General features: G+C 50.2%; 1 protein-coding gene across 1 annotated transcript in view; it reads left to right on the top strand.

Moving 5' to 3' along the window:
* Positions 1-20,722, top strand: part of UNC5A (unc-5 netrin receptor A) — a 138,137-nt gene that overhangs the window by 57,256 nt on the left and 60,159 nt on the right. The window contains exons 2-4 of the mRNA XM_029583845.1: positions 3,783-4,010; positions 18,207-18,350; positions 18,623-18,726. Coding sequence (XP_029439705.1) covers positions 3,783-4,010; positions 18,207-18,350; positions 18,623-18,726 — 476 coding nt within the window. The remainder of the gene's footprint in view (positions 1-3,782; positions 4,011-18,206; positions 18,351-18,622; positions 18,727-20,722) is intronic.

Raw genomic sequence — 20,722 nt, 5'->3', positions numbered from 1 at the left:
CAACCACACTTGTCAGTTTTGACAGGGCTGCACTGCTTTTTCTCTTGCTGAGGATCTACCGGCCACACTGCTCTTGCTGGCACATAGCGGCACCTACGGCTCTGAAGAAAAAGGTTATTAGGGAGGCAGAGACACAGTGATCTCAGAAGTCTTTTCCTTTGGAAAGCAGGCTAGAAATGAAAATATATTGGTGCATAAAAGAAAGAGAATCTGCAGATAAGACACAGAGAGGAAGCAACAGAGCCAAGGAAGCTGCAGGTATGGATTTTCAATGCCAATTACTGAGGCTGTTTGAGAGGCCGATGCATTAATGTGCGCATAAAAACGTGCATCCAACTTTTTTAATGCGCACACTTCCACCTCTCCTGATGCCCTGTACAATATGTGAATGAGCTGCCACACTAAAACGGACGGGTTAGGGATAAACTGTGCATCCCTAGCGCATCCTTGGCATTGGGTGCCCAGGAGACGTGGCTGTGTGTGGGTTATCAAAAAGGATGTTCAATTTACGAGCATCTGTTTTATCCCACAGCAGCAAATTTACCAGCACAATGTACACGGCCTGGAGCTTGTATACTGTGCATGTAATGTACATGGCCTGGAGCATGTATACTGTGCATGTAATGTACACGGCCTGGAGCATGTATACTGTGCATGTAATGTACATGGCCTGGAGCATGTATACTGTGCATGTAATGTACACGGCCTGGAGCTTGTATACTGTGCATGTAATGTACATGGCCTGGAGCTTGTATACTGTGCATGTAATGTACACGGCCTGGAGCATGTATACTGTGCATGTAATGTACACGGCCTGGAGCTTGTATACTGTGCATGTGTATTGTACACCTGAAATGTTTATTTTTTTACATGAAGCCTTTTAATTTTTTCAGGCTGCTGCTTTCTGTGCTTCCTCCTACTTGTATTGTGATGATCTGAGGTAGGAGGAAGCACAGAAAAGCAATATTTTTTGTTTTTAACTAGACCCCCTTCAAGCATGGCAAGGCATAACATTTGCTGGGATAAAAAGTGCACCTTGTGCACCTGATAAGTACTTGCATGGCGGAGTGATAGGTAATGGCCTCATCACATGGTATTTATGTATGATGAGTGCTATTAGCTATGCCTTTGTTTGGATGCTCATTTTGGAGGCACTGATCCCCTTATTACATCAAGGGTTATGGCCGCGCGTCCAAAAGACACATCCAATCATTTGTTAACCTGTGCACTAGGCTGCCTGCACTTTATTGCATTGGCCTCTAACAGTACTGGAATAGCAGGGGGTGCTGCAGGGCAGGAGTGAGGTGCATTGGTAGAGCTGTGTGTGGGGGTCTCAGTACTGGAATAGCAGGGGGTGCTGCAGGGCAGGAGTGAGGTGCATTGGCAGAGCTGTGTGTGAGGGTCTCAGTACTGGAATAGCAGGGGGTGCTGCAGGGCAGGAGTGAGGTGCATTGGCAGAGCTGTGTGTGAGGGTCTCAGTACTGGAATAGCAGGGGGTGCTGCAGGGCAGGAGTGAGGTGCATTGGCAGAGCTGTGTGTGGGGTCTCAGTACTGGAATAGCAGGGGGTGCTGCAGGGCAGGAGGGAGGTGCATTGGCAGAGCTGTGTGTGGGGGTCTCAGTACTGGAATAGCAGGGGGTGCTGCAGGGCAGGAGTGAGGTGCATTGGCAGAGCTGTGTGTGGGGTCTCAGTACTGGAATAGCAGGAGGTGCTGCAGGGCAGGAGTGAGGTGCATTGGCAGAGCTGTGTGTGGGGTCTCAGTACTGGAATAGCAGGAGGTGCTGCAGGGCAGGAGTGAGGTGCATTGGTAGAGCTGTGTGTGGGGTCTCAGTACTGGAATAGCAGGGGGTGCTGCAGGGCAGGAGTGAGGTGCATTGGCAGAGCTGTGTGTGGGGTCTCAGTACTGGAATAGCAGGAGGTGCTGCAGGGCAGGAGTGAGGTGCATTGGTAGAGCTGTGAGTGAGGGTCTCAGTACTGGAATAGCAGGGGGTGCTGCAGGGCAGGAGTGAGGTGCATTGGCAGAGCTGTGTGTGGGGTCTCAGTACTGGAATAGCAGGAGGTGCTGCAGGGCAGGAGTGAGGTGCATTGGTAGAGCTGTGTGTGGGGTCTCAGTACTGGAATAGCAGGGGGTGCTGCAGGGCAGGAGTGAGGTGCATTGGCAGAGCTGTGTGTGAGGGACTCAGTACTGGAATAACAGGAGGTGCTGCAGGGCAGGAGTGAGGTGCATTGGTAGAGCTGTGTGTGAGGGTCTCAGTACTGGAATAGCAGGGGGTGCTGCAGGGCAGGAGTGAGGTGCATTGGTAGAGCTGTGTGTGGGGTCTCAGTACTGGAATAGCAGGGGGTGCTGCAGGGCAGGAGTGAGGTGCATTGGTAGAGCTGTCAGTGAGGGTCTCAGTACTGGAATAGCAGGAGGTGCTGCAGGGCAGGAGTGAGGTGCATTGGTAGAGCTGTGTGTGGGGTCTCAGTACTGGAATAGCAGGGGGTGCTGCAGGGCAGGAGTGAGGTGCATTGGCAGAGCTGTGTGTGGGGGGGTCTCAGTACTGGAATAGCAGGGGGTGCTGCAGGGCAGGAGTGAAGTGCATTGACAGATATTTGGTGGTGGGGGAGGACTCTGCTGGACACTTTTTATTGCACGTTTTCTTCTCTGCGCCATTTTTGAGTTATAAGCAAGGTATCCTGCTTCCCTGGTTATCACTACAGTTGCTATAGACTCACGGGAATCTGCTTGCCTGTCTGTGCTGATGTGGGTCGGTCTGTTCACGTATACTTGAGGACTGTAAAGTTTTGTAGTTTGTCAGAAGCGAGCATGTCGCACATGCAGATACTGCAGAGGATGGATGAAGAGATGGTGCCCACATGGTCCCCATCATCAGCTAATTTGCCTCCTGTAGAGGCATTTGTAGCCGTGACACAGACACATGTGTCTCATTCTCTCTTATGTGACAAGCACATCCCTGTCCCTGTTTGGCCTGGATCCGACTCGGACCTGCACCTGTCTGCGTCTTGCCTGGCATTTCTCTGCTCTGTGATCAATGAGCTATGCTTATTTGACCACAAGCAAGGTGCCATTGCTGGAGGGTTCACCTTAGCTTTACAGATTACTGGGTTTTCAGGCTGCCTTCTCTGAAGGAGGTGTCTGGGGTTCTCTCAGGCGTGCCAGAAAGTCAGCAAGGCGTGAAGAGTCCCTCTGCAGGTCTCAGCCCTGCACTTTCCTGGTCACAGTACGTTTACTTTTCATTAGTGGCTAAATGCGCACAGAAGGTATTGCTGTGGGATGGTTCTCAAAGATGGATGAGAAGAGAGGACAGCTGAGATCAGAGACATCCAGGAGAGAGCTAACAGCCAGAGATACATCAGCGAGAAAGATGAAAGAGGTAATGGAAAAAGACAGAGGGAGAACAGACAGATAAAGAAAAATAAGACTGGGAGAAAGAAGAGAGGAAATCCAGAGAGAAAGAGAGACCGAACAGAAATTAGAGATCAGAAAAGCCTCACTGCTGGTGCTCTCAATTGTGACCCAGCTCCATATAAGAGTCTTGAGTTCCCCTGGCACAGGGGCCACATAGTCTTAATTTCAGGTCACTTGAGGACCCTTGAACTGTCCTGACACAGGTCCCCTGGGGACCCTCCAGCGCACCTGGTTCTTCATACAGCCTCCGTGTTCCTTGAACTGGGCCAGATGTTGGTCACTTTCTGCTGCACAGAGCCACAGCATTACTTATGGAGAGATTTGAAATCCCTGGTTTTTGTCTAATTGTTTTGATTTTCCTGCTCTTGTCTCAGGTGCCCAGCAGAGTGCCACAGCAGCCAGTCCTCTATTCGCCGTGGGACTAGGGACCACAGATCTGCCTCACTTCCTGTTGGAGCCAGATGATGTGTATATTGTGAAGAACAAGCCGGTGACCCTGACATGCAAAGCAACTCCCACCACCCAGATCTACTTCAAGTGCAACGGGGAGTGGGTGCATCAGGGAGATCATGTGACAGAGCATAGCACCGACAGGACCACAGGTACTGAGCTCTCAGGGTATTGCTGGAGAAAAGAAAATGCAAGTGGGGTCTCAGTACTGGAATAGCAGGGGGTGCTGCAGGGCAGGAGTGAGGTGCATTGGCAGAGCTGTGTGTGGGGTCTCAGTACTGGGATAGCAGGGGGTGCTGCAGGGCAGGAGTGAGGTGCATTGGCAGAGCTGTGTGTGGGGGTCTCAGTACTGGAATAGCAGGGGGTGCTGCAGGGCAGGAGTGAGGTGCATTGGCAGAGCTGTGTGTGGGGTCTCAGTACTGGAATAGCAGAGATTACAGTCTCATAAGGAAGTCCACTCACACCTCTAGGTGCAGGAGGGTCTTTTAATGTTTCAACTTTATGACAAATGGAACGTTTTCCTGCTTTGTCGTTCCAAATTATTGTTGGGATATAATTCTTTTTAGTGGGCCGTTATCAGGTTCCCCTCCCCCATCATTATTATTCAGTGTCCCACAATTCCCCTTTTGGAGCACTGGTTCCTCTTTGGTTAGAGCCGAGCCTGGATCCTGTGAAGACGGGAATCAGAGGCTGCACATATTTAGGCGCCAGAGCTATTAGCACAGCTCATTAACGGTGCACAATCAGCTGTTTTTAATATCAAAAGTGAGGATTTTTAATTAGAGTTTTAGTCAGCAACACTCATATCTTTGAGAAAACAACCTTCATTTTTCAAGTATGACATTTCTGTTCTTTTTCATCTTATAGCAATGCACTAAATGACATCCTAAAGCAACTTACAACATTTCTACAGCGCACAATATCCTCCTACAGAATGGAAAAACCAACTAAAAATCAATGTTTCACAATCTTCAATATCTTTGTCTCCTAACAAGATTTACTCCAACCTCTGGGCACTGTGAGATCCACACCCTCCAGCGCACTGGTGCCAGGATTCACACTCCCAGTCCCTGATCACATGGGATCCACACCCTCCAGCACACTGGTGCCAGGATTCACACTCCCAGTCCCTGATCACATGGGATCCACACCCTCCAGCACACTGGTGCCAGGATTCACACTCCCAGTCCCTGATCACATGGGATCCACACCCTCCAGCACACTGGTGCCAGGATTCACACTCCCAGTCCCTGATCACATGGGATCCACACCCTCCAGCACACTGGTGCCAGGATTCACACTCCCAGTCCCTGATCACATGGGATCCACACCCTCCAGCACACTGGTGCCAGGATTCACACTCCCAGTCCCTGATCACATGGGATCCACACCCTCCAGCACACTGGTGCCAGGATTCACACTCCCAGTCCCTGATCACATGGGATCCACACCCTCCAGCACACTGGTGCCAGGATTCACACTCCCAGTCCCTGATCACATGGGATCCACACCCTCCAGCACACTGGTGCCAGGATTCACACTCCCAGTCCCTGATCACATGGGATCCACACCCTCCAGCACACTGGTGCCAGGATTCACACTCCCAGTCCCTGATCACATGGATCCACACCCTCCAGCACACTGGTGCCAGGATTCACACTCCCAGTCCCTGATCACATGGGATCCACACCCTCCAGCACACTGGTGCCAGGCTTCACACTCCCAGTCCCTGATCACATGGGATGCCAGGATTCACACTCCCAGTCCCTGATCACATGGGATCCACACCCTCCAGCACACTGGTGCCAGGCTTCACACTCCCAGTCCCTGATCACATGGGATCCACACCCTCCAGCACACTGGTGCCAGGATTCACACTCCCAGTCCCTGATCACATGGATCCACACCCTCCAGCACACTGGTGCCAGGATTCACACTCCCAGTCCCTGATCACATGGGATCCACACCCTCCAGCACACTGGTGCCAGGCTTCACACTCCCAGTCCCTGATCACATGGGATGCCAGGATTCACACTCCCAGTCCCTGATCACATGGGATCCACACCCTCCAGCACACTGGTGCCAGGAATCACACTCCCAGTCCCTGATCACATGGGATCCACACCCTCCAGCACACTGGTGCCAGGATTCACACTCCCAGTCCCTGATCACATGGGATCCACACCCTCCAGCACACTGGTGCCAGGATTCACACTCCCAGTCCCTGATCACATGGGATCCACACCCTCCAGCACACTGGTGCCAGGATTCACACTCCCAGTCCCTGATCACATGGATCCACACCCTCCAGCACACTGGTGCCAGAGTTCACACTCCCAGTCCCTGATCACATGGATCCACACCCTCCAGCACACTGGTGCCAGGATTCACACTCCCAGTCCCTGATCACATGGGATCCACACCCTCCAGCACACTGGTGCCAGGAATCACACTCCCAGTCCCTGATCACATGGGATCCACACCCTCCACCACACTGGTGCCAGGCTTCACACTCCCAGTCCCTGATCACATGGGATGCCAGGATTCACACTCCCAGTCCCTGATCACATGGGATCCACACCCTCCAGCACACTGGTGCCAGGATTCACACTCCCAGTCCCTGATCACATGGGATCCACACCCTCCAGCACACTGGTGCCAGGATTCACACTCCCAGTCCCTGATCACATGGGATCCACACACTCCAGCACACTGGTGCCAGGCTTCACACTCCCAGTCCCTGATCACATGGGATCCACATCCTCCAGCACACTGGTGCCAGGATTCACACTCCCAGTCCCTGATCACATGGGATCCACACCCTCTAGCACACTGGTGCCAGGATTCACACTCCCAGTCCCTGATCACATGGGATCCACACCCTCCAGCGCACTGATGCCAGGATTCACACTCCCAGTCCCTGATCACATGGGCTCCACACCCTCCAGCGCACTGGTGCCAGGATTCACACTCCCAGTCCCTGATCACATGGGCTCCACACCCTCCAGCGCACTGGTGCCAGGATTCACACTCCCAGTCCCTGATCACATGGGCTCCACACCCTCCAGCGCACTGGTGCCAGGATTCACACTCCCAGTCCCTGATCACATGGGCTGCACACCCTCCAGCGCACTGGTGCCAGGATTCACACTCCCAGTCCCTGATCACATGGGCTCCACACCCTCCAGCGCACTGGTGCCAGGATTCACACTCCCAGTCCCTGATCACATGGGATCCACACTCTCCAGCACACTGGTGCCAGGATTCACACTCCTAGTCCCTGATCACATGGGATTCACACTCTCCAGCACACTGGTGCCAGGATTCACACTCCCAGTCCCTGATCACATGGGATCCACACCCTCCAGCACACTGGTGCCAGGATTCACACTCCCAGTCCCTGATCACATGGGATCCACACCCTCCAGCACACTGGTGCCAGGATTCACACTCCCAGTCCCTGATCACATGGGATCCACACCCTCCAGCACACTGGTGCCAGGATTCACACTCCCAGTCCCTGATCACATGGGATCCACAGCCTCCAGCACACTGGTGCCAGGATTCACACTCCCAGTCCCTGATCACATGGGATCCACAGCCTCCAGCACACTGGTGCCAGGATTCACACTCCCAGTCCCTGATCACATGGGATCCACACCCTCCAGCACACTGGTGCCAGGATTCACACTCCCAGTCCCTGATCACATGGGATCCACACCCTCCAGCACACTGGTGCCAGGATTCACACTCCCAGTCCCTGATCACATGGGATCCACACCCTCCAGCACACTGGTGCCAGGATCTACACTCCCAGTCCCTGATCACATGGGCTCCACACCCTCCAGGACACTGGTGCCAGGATTCACACTCCCAGTCCCTGATCACATGGGATCCACACCCTCCAGCACACTGGTGCCAGGATTCACACTCCCAGTCCCTGATCACATGGAACCACACCCTCCAGCACACTGGTGCCAGGATTCACACTCCCAGTCCCTGATCACATGGGATCCACATCCTCCAGGACACTGGTGCCAGGATTCACACTCCCAGTCCCTGATCACATGGTATGCCAGGATTCACACTCCCAGTCCCTGATCACATGGGATCCACACTCTCCAGCACACTGGTGCCAGGATTCACACTCCCAATCCCTGATCACATGGGATGCCAGGATTCACACTCCCAGTCCCTGATCACATGGGATCCACACCCTCCAGCACACTGGTGCCAGGATTCACACTCCCAGTCCCTGATCACATGGGATCCACACCCTCCAGCACACTGGTGCCAGGATTCACACTCCCAGTCCCTGATCACATGGGATCCACACCCTCCAGCACACTGGTGCCAGGCTTCACACTCCCAGTCCCTGATCACATGGGATCCACATCCTCCAGCACACTGGTGCCAGGATTCACACTCCCGGTCCCTGATCACATGGGATGCCAGGATTCACACTCCCAGTCCCTGATCACATGGGATCCACACCCTCCAGCACACTGGTGCCAGGATTCACACTCCCAGTCCCTGATCACATGGGATCCACACCCTCCAGCACACTGGTGCCAGGATTCACACTCCCAGTCCCTGATCACATGGGATCCACACCCTCCAGCACACTGGTGCCAGGATTCACACTCCCAGTCCCTGATCACATGGGATCCACATCCTCCAGCACACTGGTGCCAGGATTCACACTCCCAGTCCCTGATCACATGGGATCCACACCCTCCAGCACACTGGTGCCAGGATTCACACTCCCAGTCCCTGATCACATGGGATCCACATCCTCCAGCACACTGGTGCCAGGATTCACACTCCCAGTCCCTGATCACATGGGATCCACACCCTCCAGGACACTGGTGCCAGGATTCACACTCCCAGTCCCTGATCACATGGGATCCACATCCTCCAGCACACTGGTGCCAGGATTCACACTCCCAGTCCCTGATCACATGGGATCCACACCCTCCAGGACACTGGTGCCAGGATTCACACTCCCAGTCCCTGATCACATGGGATCCACACCCTCCAGCACACTGGTGCCAGGATTCACACTCCCAGTCCCTGATCACATGGGATCCACATCCTCCAGCACACTGGTGCCAGGATTCACACTCCCAGTCCCTGATCACATGGGATCCACACCCTCCAGCACACTGGTGCCAGGATTCACACTCCCAGTCCCTGATCACATGGGATCCACACCCTCCAGGACACTGGTGCCAGGATTCACACTCCCAGTCCCTTATCACATGTGAGAAGTAGTGTCTCGGTGGGGCACAAGCGGTACCTGTGTGTGTGTGTGTATGAGACAGCAGTGGTGTTAGTGTGAGAGAGAGGGAAGGAGCCTGTGTAAGAGTTCATGTGTGAATGTGTCAAGGAACCTTTGTGTGTGTAAGAGAGGGGGCCCGGCTGAGTGAATGAGGTCGGGGCTGGAACCAGGGACTGGACCAGAGGGTGACGCCTAACACCCTTGCACTGGTCCTGGCGGAAGGATATCCCCTAGGCCCAGGACAGGGAGGGATCCCACAGCAAAAGCAGGAGGAAGCTTCTACAGACAATCCTGGGCTGCCCTACTGCTGCAAAGCTTCCTAATTGAATTTTAATGCCAGTTTCTATTCCATTTTTTGATAAGCAAATGACCCATGTGAAATTGAGGTCATGCAAGGTAGAAACTGGAAAATAAACAGTCTTTTATCACCAAAAGTGACACTTTTGCAGCAGAGCGTCCTCTGTGATGCATGTGTTGGACATCTGTGTCCTGCAGCGGTCATCCAGGTACTAAGCCCTGGACAGACGCACTGCGGGGGCAGGAATTCCTGTATTTAAAAAAGGTTTAATTCACCAGTCTGACTGCTGAGTACAATAAGAGCAACATCAAATACAATCAGTTACAAAAACAAAACCTACAATGTAATTACAAATAGACATCCATCAATAGGATAAAGGAAAGCACCAATGAAAAAGCCCAGAGTACATCCAGCACATATATTAGAACAAAATAAATAAATCTGAATAATTACTGGAGATGTGGGCTAAACTCTTCCCTTACAGCAATAACAGGCTAGCCAAGATTTTAGCCTGCGAATGCTACGGTGTGTGGCAGAAAAGGACTCCAGCTTCGTCGGGCGTTCTGATCCAGTCCTGGGTTTACCCCATTGCCTGCAGGGACGTGTAGTTCTGATCTCCTTATTTCTGGAGTGAGATGGCAAACCTAGCCAGCTAGCCCATGGCCTCCAGCATCCTGAGTGCCACTGGGACCTCCTTTCCCCATACACCATGTTTGGGGAAAGGAGCTAAGAGCAGCAGAGGCAACGAGCAGCTTTTCCATGTTAAGCTGTGCATGCTGGGTAGGGAGCTCCATCCGCCAGCTGACATTTAAAAAAGTGTAAGAGAGATCTGATGGCAGATACTGAGCATCCGGCCCTCCAGACTGCCCAAAATATGGACTTTGACTAAAGAGAATCTCATCTTTAGAACTGTGGAGGAAAAGCTGGGAATTTTGTATGCGAGAGGTAATCTGTTAGAAAAACTGGGAAATGTGCATACGTAAGATGAAAATCCTGCTGCCTTTCCTTCCAGCTGTTGGGGTAATTGCTTAAAATCTGATTAAGTGAGAGGTGCAGAGCCGCTCTTTCTGATGTAATATTTCTGTATCATAATCCCGGGGGAATTCTGCACCTGTATGTGCCAGGATTAAAGAGACCGAGTCTGTTTATTAAATCGAGGTAATAAATGTCTTGGTTAAATACTTTCTCTGGATAGCCAGGAGTGTCCTAGAAGAGCAAGCTGAGACCATCTCCCCGCAGATATTACAAGTAATTAGAAATCTACGAGAAAAGGAAAAAGATTAGAATACAAAAGGGAAGCAAGCGGAGGAAACAGCATGGTCCAAAGAGAAAAAGGGCTGTCTGTATGCAGACTTATGTTTATATTTCAACGTGTTTATTACTTTCTGATAGCACCATATAATTGTATACCTTGTATATGATTATCTATTTGTTCATGTCATAAAGCAAAAATATTGCAGGTCATTAAGATTTATTTAACAAATTTATATTCCACATAATAAGCAAAGGTATAAAAGTGATGTGCAATAAAACATACATAAAACAAAAACAAGGAAGAATAAAAATAAAATAAAATAAACACAGCCATAACCTACAACTCAGTACACAGAGCCATCAGCAGATGTAGTCTCATCACCCTTCCCGAACCAGCCAGGTCTTCACCACCGATAGTTTAATTCAGATGCTGCATCACAAGCTCAGGGTATAGATGAAAAAGCATGGCTGTGACAAAGCTTTAGATGGATCTCCTTCCCAGCGGCAGCTCTGAGAGGACCTAAGCATGCAGTCTGCTGTCACACATCATGATAAGATGAAAGGTTGCTCTGTACCCTTGGAGCTGCTCTCTCTTTCTTTGGCTTTTCTCGAGACGAAGCATGCTGCAGGGCTTTGTAATAATTGTTGTCTATGTGTGCGTTTCATAGGTAATCCTACATACAAAACATTACAATCACTCAGAATCGGTGTTAGTAATGCATTAAAGCTCGTTGATTGAGAAATGGTTGAAGGTGACGTAAAGACAATCTCGTTGAGCCACCCTGCTAACATGGGCTTCCGTAGAGAGACAGCCTCCAGCAGGACCCCAAAATCTTACACCTGAGGGGAAACTGATTACAGGAAGAGGGATCTTGCCTGTCGCATTCAGAAAGAGAATTTCCCCAGTCTGCTCCTTATTTAAAATCAGCTGCAATCGCCATAAGAGGATTTAAAACAGTACAGTGCTATCCAAATTCCCATTCATTGGTAACTGTGACAAGCTGCTGCCCGCATCCTGCCCTGGACCATTGCCAGAAAGCACCACAAAGCACATCAGCCAGGCAATCTTGCATAAATCATGCCATTTACTTCCTTTGTACAGGTTGGCAGTTCACTGGCATCAGTACAGTGCAGCTCCTTCTCTTATACCCGTACAACTGGCCCAAGCTCCTAAGCAATCCTCTTAAATACCCTTCCGAGCTGCAGGGTTCTCAAACCATAAAGAGAGCTTTTGTTCTTCTGCAGTGGTAGCACTAAGCTTCCCACGGTCCGTCCTGACCTTCCCAGCTCTTCCGGCCGCCCCAGAACCTCTCCCTCCAGGCCCTGTCATCTCTGCCACTGTTCTGCCTCTGCGGTTTGGCATTGGTTTACCAGCATTGCCTGTCTGCCAGGGCGTTGGCAGGACTACATTACCCATGAGCCCCCCTCTCTGTGAGACCATACAACTACTGTGCTCATTCCTGTCCTTGCCCCTTCTAGGGCTCCCCCTGTTGCTCTGGGGTGAGTGACACGTGCTTCTGAGACTACATTACCCCCAAGTCCTCTGCTTTAAGTTACACTGATTTCCTCCTTCACTTTCACTCTGACAAGCCTCGCAGGACTCATTCTGTCACAGTAATAAAAACTGGATATCATCTGAATAAATATAGGTGCCCAATGGGCACAAAAAGAGATTAAACAATAATGGAGAACGAGCAGAGCCCTGGGAAAACACAGATTTCACCTTCCTCAGGGCAGAGCAAGACTTTGAATAAAGTGGGGAACGATCCCCCGAAAGGGACCTAGACTGATCACCTATCCTCTCTAGCAAAGCTCAGATCATGGCGTCACGCCTGCAATACAGATCAAATGCTCTACATAAATCAAGCAGCACCAATAATTGCATAACTTCATCTGTACAGATTCCATATTATATTGTGAGCAAACGCCAGAGCGAGGACAGGCAGACAGCTGAGCATTCACCACCTTCTCTATCATTTTAAAGAGGAAAGGCCTGAAGCTCTCACAACGAGTTGGATCAATTAAAGATTGTTTCTAAATTGGTTGTATCACTGATCATATAATAGTTACTAGCAGTAGGAATATCTAAAAGAGAAGTTATTAACAATCTTGAATAGGCAATTGAAACTCCATCAAGAATTTGACCCATTATGGGGAACATGAATCCAAAGACCAAAATAGAGGGTCTCATTTCTCTAGTGCCATCTCTAAACCAGTAGCATTTCACAAGAGGGAAATCATCCACTCTAGGAGTACTAGAAGGCATGTATTTCCAACAATCTCACTGTATGTCTGTATTTCCAACAATTCCACTGTATGTCTGTATTTCCAACAATTCCACTGTATGTCTGTATTTCCAACAATCTCACTGTATGTCTGTATTTCCAACAATTCCACTGTGTGTCTGTATTTCCAACAATCTCACTGAACGTCTGTATTTCCAACAATCTCACTGTATGTCTGTACTTCCAACAATCTCACTGTATGTCTGTATGTCCAACAATCTCACTGTATGTCTGTATGTCCAACAATCTCACTGTGTGTCTGTATTTCCAACAATCCCACTGTGTGTCTGTATTTCCAACAATCTCACTGAATGTCTGTACTTCCAACAATCTCACTGTACGTCTGTATTTCCAACAATCTCACTGTATGTCTGTACTTCCAACAATCTCACTGTATGTCTGTATTTCCAACAATCTCACTGAATGTCTGTACTTCCAACAATCTCACTGTGTGTCTGTACTTCCAACAATCTCACTGTATGTCTGTACTTCCAACAATCTCACTGAATGTCTGTACTTCCAACAATCTCACTGTATGTCTGTATTTCCAACAATCCCTCTGTGTGTCTGTATTTCCAAGAATCTCACTGTGTGTCTGTATTTCCAACAATCCCACTGTGTGTCTGTATTTCCAAGAATCTCACTGTGTGTCTGTATTTCCAAGAATCTCACTGTGTGTCTGTATTTCCAACAACCTCACTGTATATCTGAGCTTTCGCAGATATTAGCAGATCCTTCCCCCCCCCCCCCCCAGGCAGAAATGATGATAGTGGGGGTAAAGTAGTAGGAAATGTCGGGGTGCAATGTAACAGCGTAGTAGGAGACTTGGTGGGGAGGGGGGTTGCTGGGGGTCAGTTTAGGAGGAGGTGGGGTTTATTGAGGAGGGTTGGTATGGATTCAGTGTAGCAAAGGGTAGGGGGATTGGGTGGGGGACTAGTGCAGCAGGGATAGGTTGGTGCAGGAAGGAGAAGTGAGTTTGGTGAGGGTTTTTCTGAGGGGGAGGGATAATGCAGTGGTGGTAATCTTGAGGCGCACGCATGGTTTCATCTCGCAGTACTGAACCTTTGCATTGTGGCAATATTAAAGAAGCTACAAGTGAAGGCTGTCCATGGAGGATGACAGCCAGCAGCTGTCGTTCCTGAATGATTACTCAATGTAATGCAGATGAGCTGTGGAGCTGAGCTGGGGGTGGGGAGTTTAGTTGCTAAAATCTGGAGACAGAAGAAGGAAATCTTCTGTTTATGTCCTTCTGTTCGTCTTCCCAGGCTAAGGAGAGCTGTACAGTGCTCTCTGTTCTCACACCTCACTTCATCTCCTGCTCTCGTTCCTTCCCCACCTGTCTGTGCCCTTCAGATGAGAGGGGCTGTGTAAAGAGCTGATGCCAACCGTTCTGGCTGCAGATGCATGAATGAGGAGAGAGCTTATGTACAGGAGGGCAAAGGGACACCTTCTGCACAGAAGCACATTTTTATACTTTAGCATGCAATAAATAAATAAGTAATTATCATCCCCTTCCTATGTGGGGATCCCTGAGACAGGAGCAGCCTCCCCTTCAGTACAGGACAGGTGAGCGGGGGGAAAGGGTCCTGGCCATGTCTCTCATGTGGAGAGTGCAGATCTCCTTCCTTAGCACATTAAAGGTCCTGCTGATTCCCTCAGTCAGCAGCTCTAGAGCCGATCCACAAGGGCAGAAGTCCTCCTGTCTGACTGCAAGCAGCAAATCCTTTCCTAGGACACAAAGAGCAAGTCTAACTCCTCAACCCTCTGCCCCTCTCTTGCTTCCAAATCCTGAGGGCACACCTGCGTGCCGGAGACTGGAAGGAAAACCAGAAAGTGGGCCCACGTGGCGGGAGAAAACGCCGCCCAGGAAGCACGTCCTCGTGCAGCATCTGTGAGGAATCGAGGGACAGGCCTCGCACAATGCGCCCTGCAGAGCTCTTACACTGGATCTTTCCCTGCCCCGGAGAGCTTACAATCTATCAGGCCAATACAGAAAAACGCGCGGGAGAGCCGGCGAGCGATTCAGGAGGGTGGCCTATGCAAATGAGGGCCCGCGGTAAAAGGAGGCGCCAGGGACACTAGCGCGTCCCTAGCGCCTCCTTTTTGACAGGAGCGGCGGCTGTCAGCGGGTTTGACAGCCGATGCTCAATTTTTCCAGCGTCGGTTCTCGAACCCGCTGACAGCTACGGGTTCAGAAAACGGACGCCGGCATAACTGAGCGGCGGGCAGATTTTTAATTTTTTTTTTTTTAATTTTTACTTTTTTTTAATTTTTGGGATCTCCGACTTAATATCGCTATGATATTAATTCGGGGGGGGGGGGGGTGCAAAGAAAAGCAGTTTTTTTTTCTGCTTTTCTGTGCACTTCACCGGCGCTGGCAGAAATTAACGCCTACCTTTGGGTAGGCGCTAATTTCTTAAAGTAAAATGTACGGCTTGGCTGCACATTTTACTTACTGAATCGCGCGGGAATAACTAATAGGGCCATCAACGTGCATTTGCATGTTGCGGGCGCTATTAGTTTCGGGGGGGTTGGACACGCGTTTTCGACGTGCTATTACCCTTTACTGAATAAGGGGTAAAGCTAGCGCGTCGAAAACACGCGTCCAAATGTGGGCTAACGGTGCGCTCTGCCGGAGCGCACTGTACTGTATCGGCCCGTATCTTGGAAACCTGAAGCAACGGAGAGTGAAGTGAGAGGGTCCGAACCATGGCTGCTGCCTGGGGGCTGAGCTGATGTGGAGCCTGCAAGCGTTTCCATTCCATGGTCCAAGGTGGTTTGTGTCCAACCAGCGACAATGGAGGGGGAGCCCAGGCAGGGGTGGGGGAAGGGTCCTGTGCTCAGTGGTGGGCAGCGGCAGGACATGATTCTGCTAACTTCCGCCCCATCTCAAATCTACCGTTCTTAGCCAAACTTACAGAGAAACTGGTTAACACTCAGCTATCAGAATATCTAGAGGATCACAACATCCTATTCCCCTCCCAATACGGATTCCGCAAATCTCGCAATACAGAAACACTCCTCATTTCCTTAACAGACCATATCATTCTGGGATTAGACAAGGGCCATTCCTTCCTCCTAGTTCTATTGGACATCTCGGCAGCCTTCGACACCGTCAACCACACCATCCTTCTGACTCTCCTAGCAGAAATAGGTATATCAGGTTCAGCCCTCAGTTGGTTCACGTCTTTCCTTAGTAACAGAAGTTACAAAGTTAAAATAAATAATAAAGAATCTCCTTCAACAAGGTCCTCACTCGGAGTACCCCAAGGATCATCGTTATCACCCACTCTCTTTAATATATACCTCCTCCCACTCTGTCAGCTTCTAACAGACCTTAACCTTATTCATTTTCTGTATGCAGATGACGTGCAGATTTTGATTCCGATAACAGAATCCATCGCAAAATCACTCTCACTCTGGAACAACTGCCTAAATCGGATCACCACCCTTCTTAACAGCCTCAACTTGGTCCTTAACGCATCCAAGACCGAACTCCTCCTCATCTCCTCTAACCAAGACAACCCACTCCCACAGACCATCCTTAACACCCAGCTCATGCATACCCACGTACGAGATCTCGGGGTGTTACTAGACAACCGCTTAAACCTCAAGAAAATGATCAACACCACAACCAAAGATTGTTTCTACAGGCTTCAAGTCCTAAAAAGACTCAAACCCCTACTTTTTTTCCACGACTTCAGAACAGTCCTGCAAGCCTTGATATTTGCTAAAATCGACTACTGCAGTGCACTCCTCTTGGGACTCCCCAGCTCTACCACCAAGCCGCTACAGTTGATACAGAACGCTGCCGCAAGAATCTTGACTAACACCAACCGGGGAGAACACATATCTCCCATCCTACGTAACCTACACTGGCTCCCAGTGAAGTACAGAATCCTCCACAAATCACTCACTTTAATCCACAAAGTCATCTACAATCACTTGCATCTGGACCTCGAATTCCCCCTCAATCTCCACCTCACCAACAGACCGACTAGAGAAATATATAAAGGAACCCTACAGACCCCACCTACAAAAGCCACACGCCTCATCTCAACTAAAGACCGATCCTTTTCAACAGCAGGCCCAACTATCTGGAACGACATCCCAGCTGACCTCAGAATGGAGCCCTGCCTACCAACATTCAAGAAAAAACTTAAGACCTGGCTTTTCCGCCAAGCCTTCTCAGATACCCATGACACACAATAGTCGACAGAACTTCCTTTAGGAGCAATGGATTTCCATTTTACCCCTAAGCCCAGAATAAGAGCCTCCTGACTGCTCTGTTTATTCTAATAATTTCTCCGCTATCTCTAGCCTTTCCTTCCTTCCAGCAGTCTATGCCTCCAAGTTTAATTTCCCTGTTAAATGTAACTTTGCTTTTTCATGTTCAACCTTTTGTTTTTGGTTACTGTTCTTGGTTCAGTTCCCCTATTCGATGTGAACCGACCTGATATGGTCTCCACCATGAAGGTCGGTATAGAAAAGTGTTAAATAAATAAATAAATGATTCTCGGTAAAGATCCTCCAGCATGATCGTCCCTAGGCACTGAAGAGTTTGGGGCCATGATGACCAGGTTGCCATTGGTCCTTTGGTTTTTAAAAGCATCTCTGTTTGCATTCAGTAAGAAAATGCCCCTAATGCATAATCACAGTTCTTGGCAACTCAATATAACATTTCCTAGTGACTGAAAATCCTGGCACAGGAGTGCAGATCTGAAACCAGACAGCCAGTGCTGCGGCCGAGCTCTCTCATTTTATATATCTGCTTTCCCTTTGGAGTAATTTTTTGTATTAGTTTTGTATGATATGGAAACTTGTCAGTAAGATCCTGGCCCTCTGCCCTTCCCTCGGGTCGTGCTGGGATCAGCTGATCACTCCCTCCTTCGTGCCAATGCATTTTATATTTCACCTGTCCCAGGAGCGCGCCACGTTCCCAGCATGCACTGCTGCCCACAGTGCTAAATGCCACTTTCATGTTTCCAGGCTTTGCTTCCTATTACTGACAATGGTTTTGTTCTGGACCCTCTCTCGTCTGCGTTCTCACCTGTCTTGATTGTTTTCACGTTCCTGCTAACGTCTTACTGTCCGATAGTGGGGGTTTGCTGAGTATCCCTCTTTGGAGGGTCTGACCAGCATGAAAAGTGGGATCTACCTCTGGTATCTCATTTTCTGGCAGTGACATTGTTTGCTGTCCCAGTAAAACGCTTTGCGCCTCTCTTGGCAGGTCTCCCTGTGATGGAAGTGCGCATCGACATTTCCCGGCAGCAGGTGGAAAAGGTTTTCGGCTTGGAAGAATACTGGTGCCAGTGCGTTGCCTGGAGCACCTCCGGGACCATGAAGAGTCAGAGGGCCTATGTTCGCATTGCGTGTTGGTAGCTTTATTAATATTTCTGTTCATGCTTACCCCTAGAAATTAAAGAGTATTTAGCAGCATCTGAGGTAAGGAAGCTGCCCCGGGACCCAGACAAGGTGCCATCCATGCCATCTGTGCATCTGAATCGGGCTCCTGCCTGGTCACTTCTCCAGTGCCACATCTCTGATCTCCATATGATTGTGGGGTGCAGAGAGGGTTTCCCCTCCATGGCTAAGCCATTGCGGGCAGTGGCAGGTTAAACCCTCCTTCTGTCTTTTATTTTTCAGACCTACGTAAGAATTTTGAACAGGAACCACAGGCCAAGGAAGTTTCCCTAGAACAGGAGATCATACTGCAGTGCCGCCCCCCTGAGGGGGTCCCTCCAGCTGAAGTGAGTTCTTTCCCCACCCTCTGCCTACTCCTTATTCTAACCTGTCACTAACTCTCCACCAGCCCAGCACAAAACTCATCACACAAACCCTTCCTAATCTTTATCCCAACCCATAACCAATAAGCACCAGTCCACCCTTAAGTTACTGTCCTTCTTATTACCCTTAACAGAAACACGGGGGTAACCTGCACAGAGCGGCAGTTACTGCCCTTAACAGAAACATGGGGGTAACCTGCACGGAGCGGCAGTTACTGCCCTTAACAGAAACATGGGGGTAACCTGCACGGAGCGGCAGTTACTGCCCTTAACAGAAACATGGGGGTAAGCTGCACGGAGCGGCAGTTACTGCCCTTAACAGAAACATGGAGGTAACCTGCATGGAGCGGCAGTTACTACCCTTAACAGAAACATGGGGGTAACCTGCACGGAGCGGCAGTTACTGCCCTTAACAGAAACATGGGGGTAACCTGCACGGAGCGGCAGTTACTGCCCTTAACAGAAACATGGGGTAACCTGCACGGAGCGGCAGTTACTGCCCTTAACAGAAACATGGGGGTAACCTGCACGAAGTGGCAGTTACTGCCCTTAACAGAAACATGGGGGTAACCTGCACGGAGCGGCAGTTACTGCCCTTAACAGAAACATGGGGGTAACCTGCACGGAGCAGCACTTCCTACCCTTAACAGAAACATGGGGGTAACCTGCACGGAGCGGCAGTTACTGCCCTTAACAGAAACATGGGGGTAACCTGCACTGAGCGGCAGTTACTGCCCTTAACAGAAACATGAGGGTAACCTGCACAGAGCGGCAGTTACTGCCCTTAACAGAAACATGGGGGTAACCTGCACGGAGCGGCAGTTACTGCCCTTAACAGAAACATGGGGGTAACCTGCACGGAGCGGCAGTTACTGCCCTTAACAGAAACATGGGGGTAACCTGCACGGAGCGGCAGTTACTGCCCTTAACAGAAACATGGGGGTAACCTGCACGAAGCGGCAGTTACTGCCCTCAACAGAAACATGGGGGTAACCTGCACGGAGCGGCAGTTACTGCCCTTAACAGAAACATGGGGGTAACCTGCACGGAGCGGCAGTTACTGCCCTTAACAGAAACATGGGGGTAACCTGCACTGAGCGGCAGTTACTGCCCTTAACAGAAACATGGGGGTAACCTGCACTGAGCGGCAGTTACTGCCCTTAACAGAAACATGAGGGTAACCTGCACAGAGCGGCAGTTACTGCCCTTAACAGAAACATGGGGGTAACCTGCACGGAGCGGCAGTTACTGCCAACAGAAACATGAGGGTAACCTGCACAGAGCGGCAGTTACTGCCCTTAACAGAAACATGGGGGTAACCTGCACGGAGCGGCAGTTACTGCCCTTAACAGAAACATGAGGGTAACCTGCACGGAGCGGCAGTTACTGCCCTTAACAGAAACATGGGGGTAACCTGCACGGAGTGGCAGTTACTGCCCTTAACAGAAACATGGGGGTAACCTGCTCGGAGCGGCACTTCCTACCCTTAACAGAAACATGGGGGTAACCTGCATGGAGCGGCAGTTACTACCCTTAACAGAAACATGGGGGTAACCTGCACGGAGCGGCAGTTACTGCCCTTAACAGAAACATGGGGGTAACCTGCTCGGAGCGGCACTTCCTACCCTTAACAGAAACATGGGGGTAACCTGCACGGAGCGGCAGTTACTACCCTTAACAGAAACATGGGGGTAACCTGCACGGAGCGGCAGTTACTGCCCTTAACAGAAACATGGGGGTAACCTGCACGGAGCGGCAGTTACTCCCCTTAACAGAAACATGGGTGTAACCTGCACGGAGCAGCAGTTACTCCCATAGGTAAATTTCTGAGCAGACTGGATAGAACATTTTTTCTTTATGTGCTGTCATTACTATGTTACTATGTAGCACTCTGAAAGTCCCTTAATTAGCTGGAAAAGATGAGAAACTTTACTTGTATTTGTTAATGGAGTGCTGCAAA

This window comes from Rhinatrema bivittatum, chromosome 18, assembly GCF_901001135.1.
Source record: "Rhinatrema bivittatum chromosome 18, aRhiBiv1.1, whole genome shotgun sequence".
In the NCBI taxonomy this organism is placed as follows: domain Eukaryota; kingdom Metazoa; phylum Chordata; class Amphibia; order Gymnophiona; family Rhinatrematidae; genus Rhinatrema; species Rhinatrema bivittatum.
The sequence above is the reverse complement of the archived record's forward strand: the minus strand, read 5'-3'. Positions and strand labels throughout refer to the sequence as shown.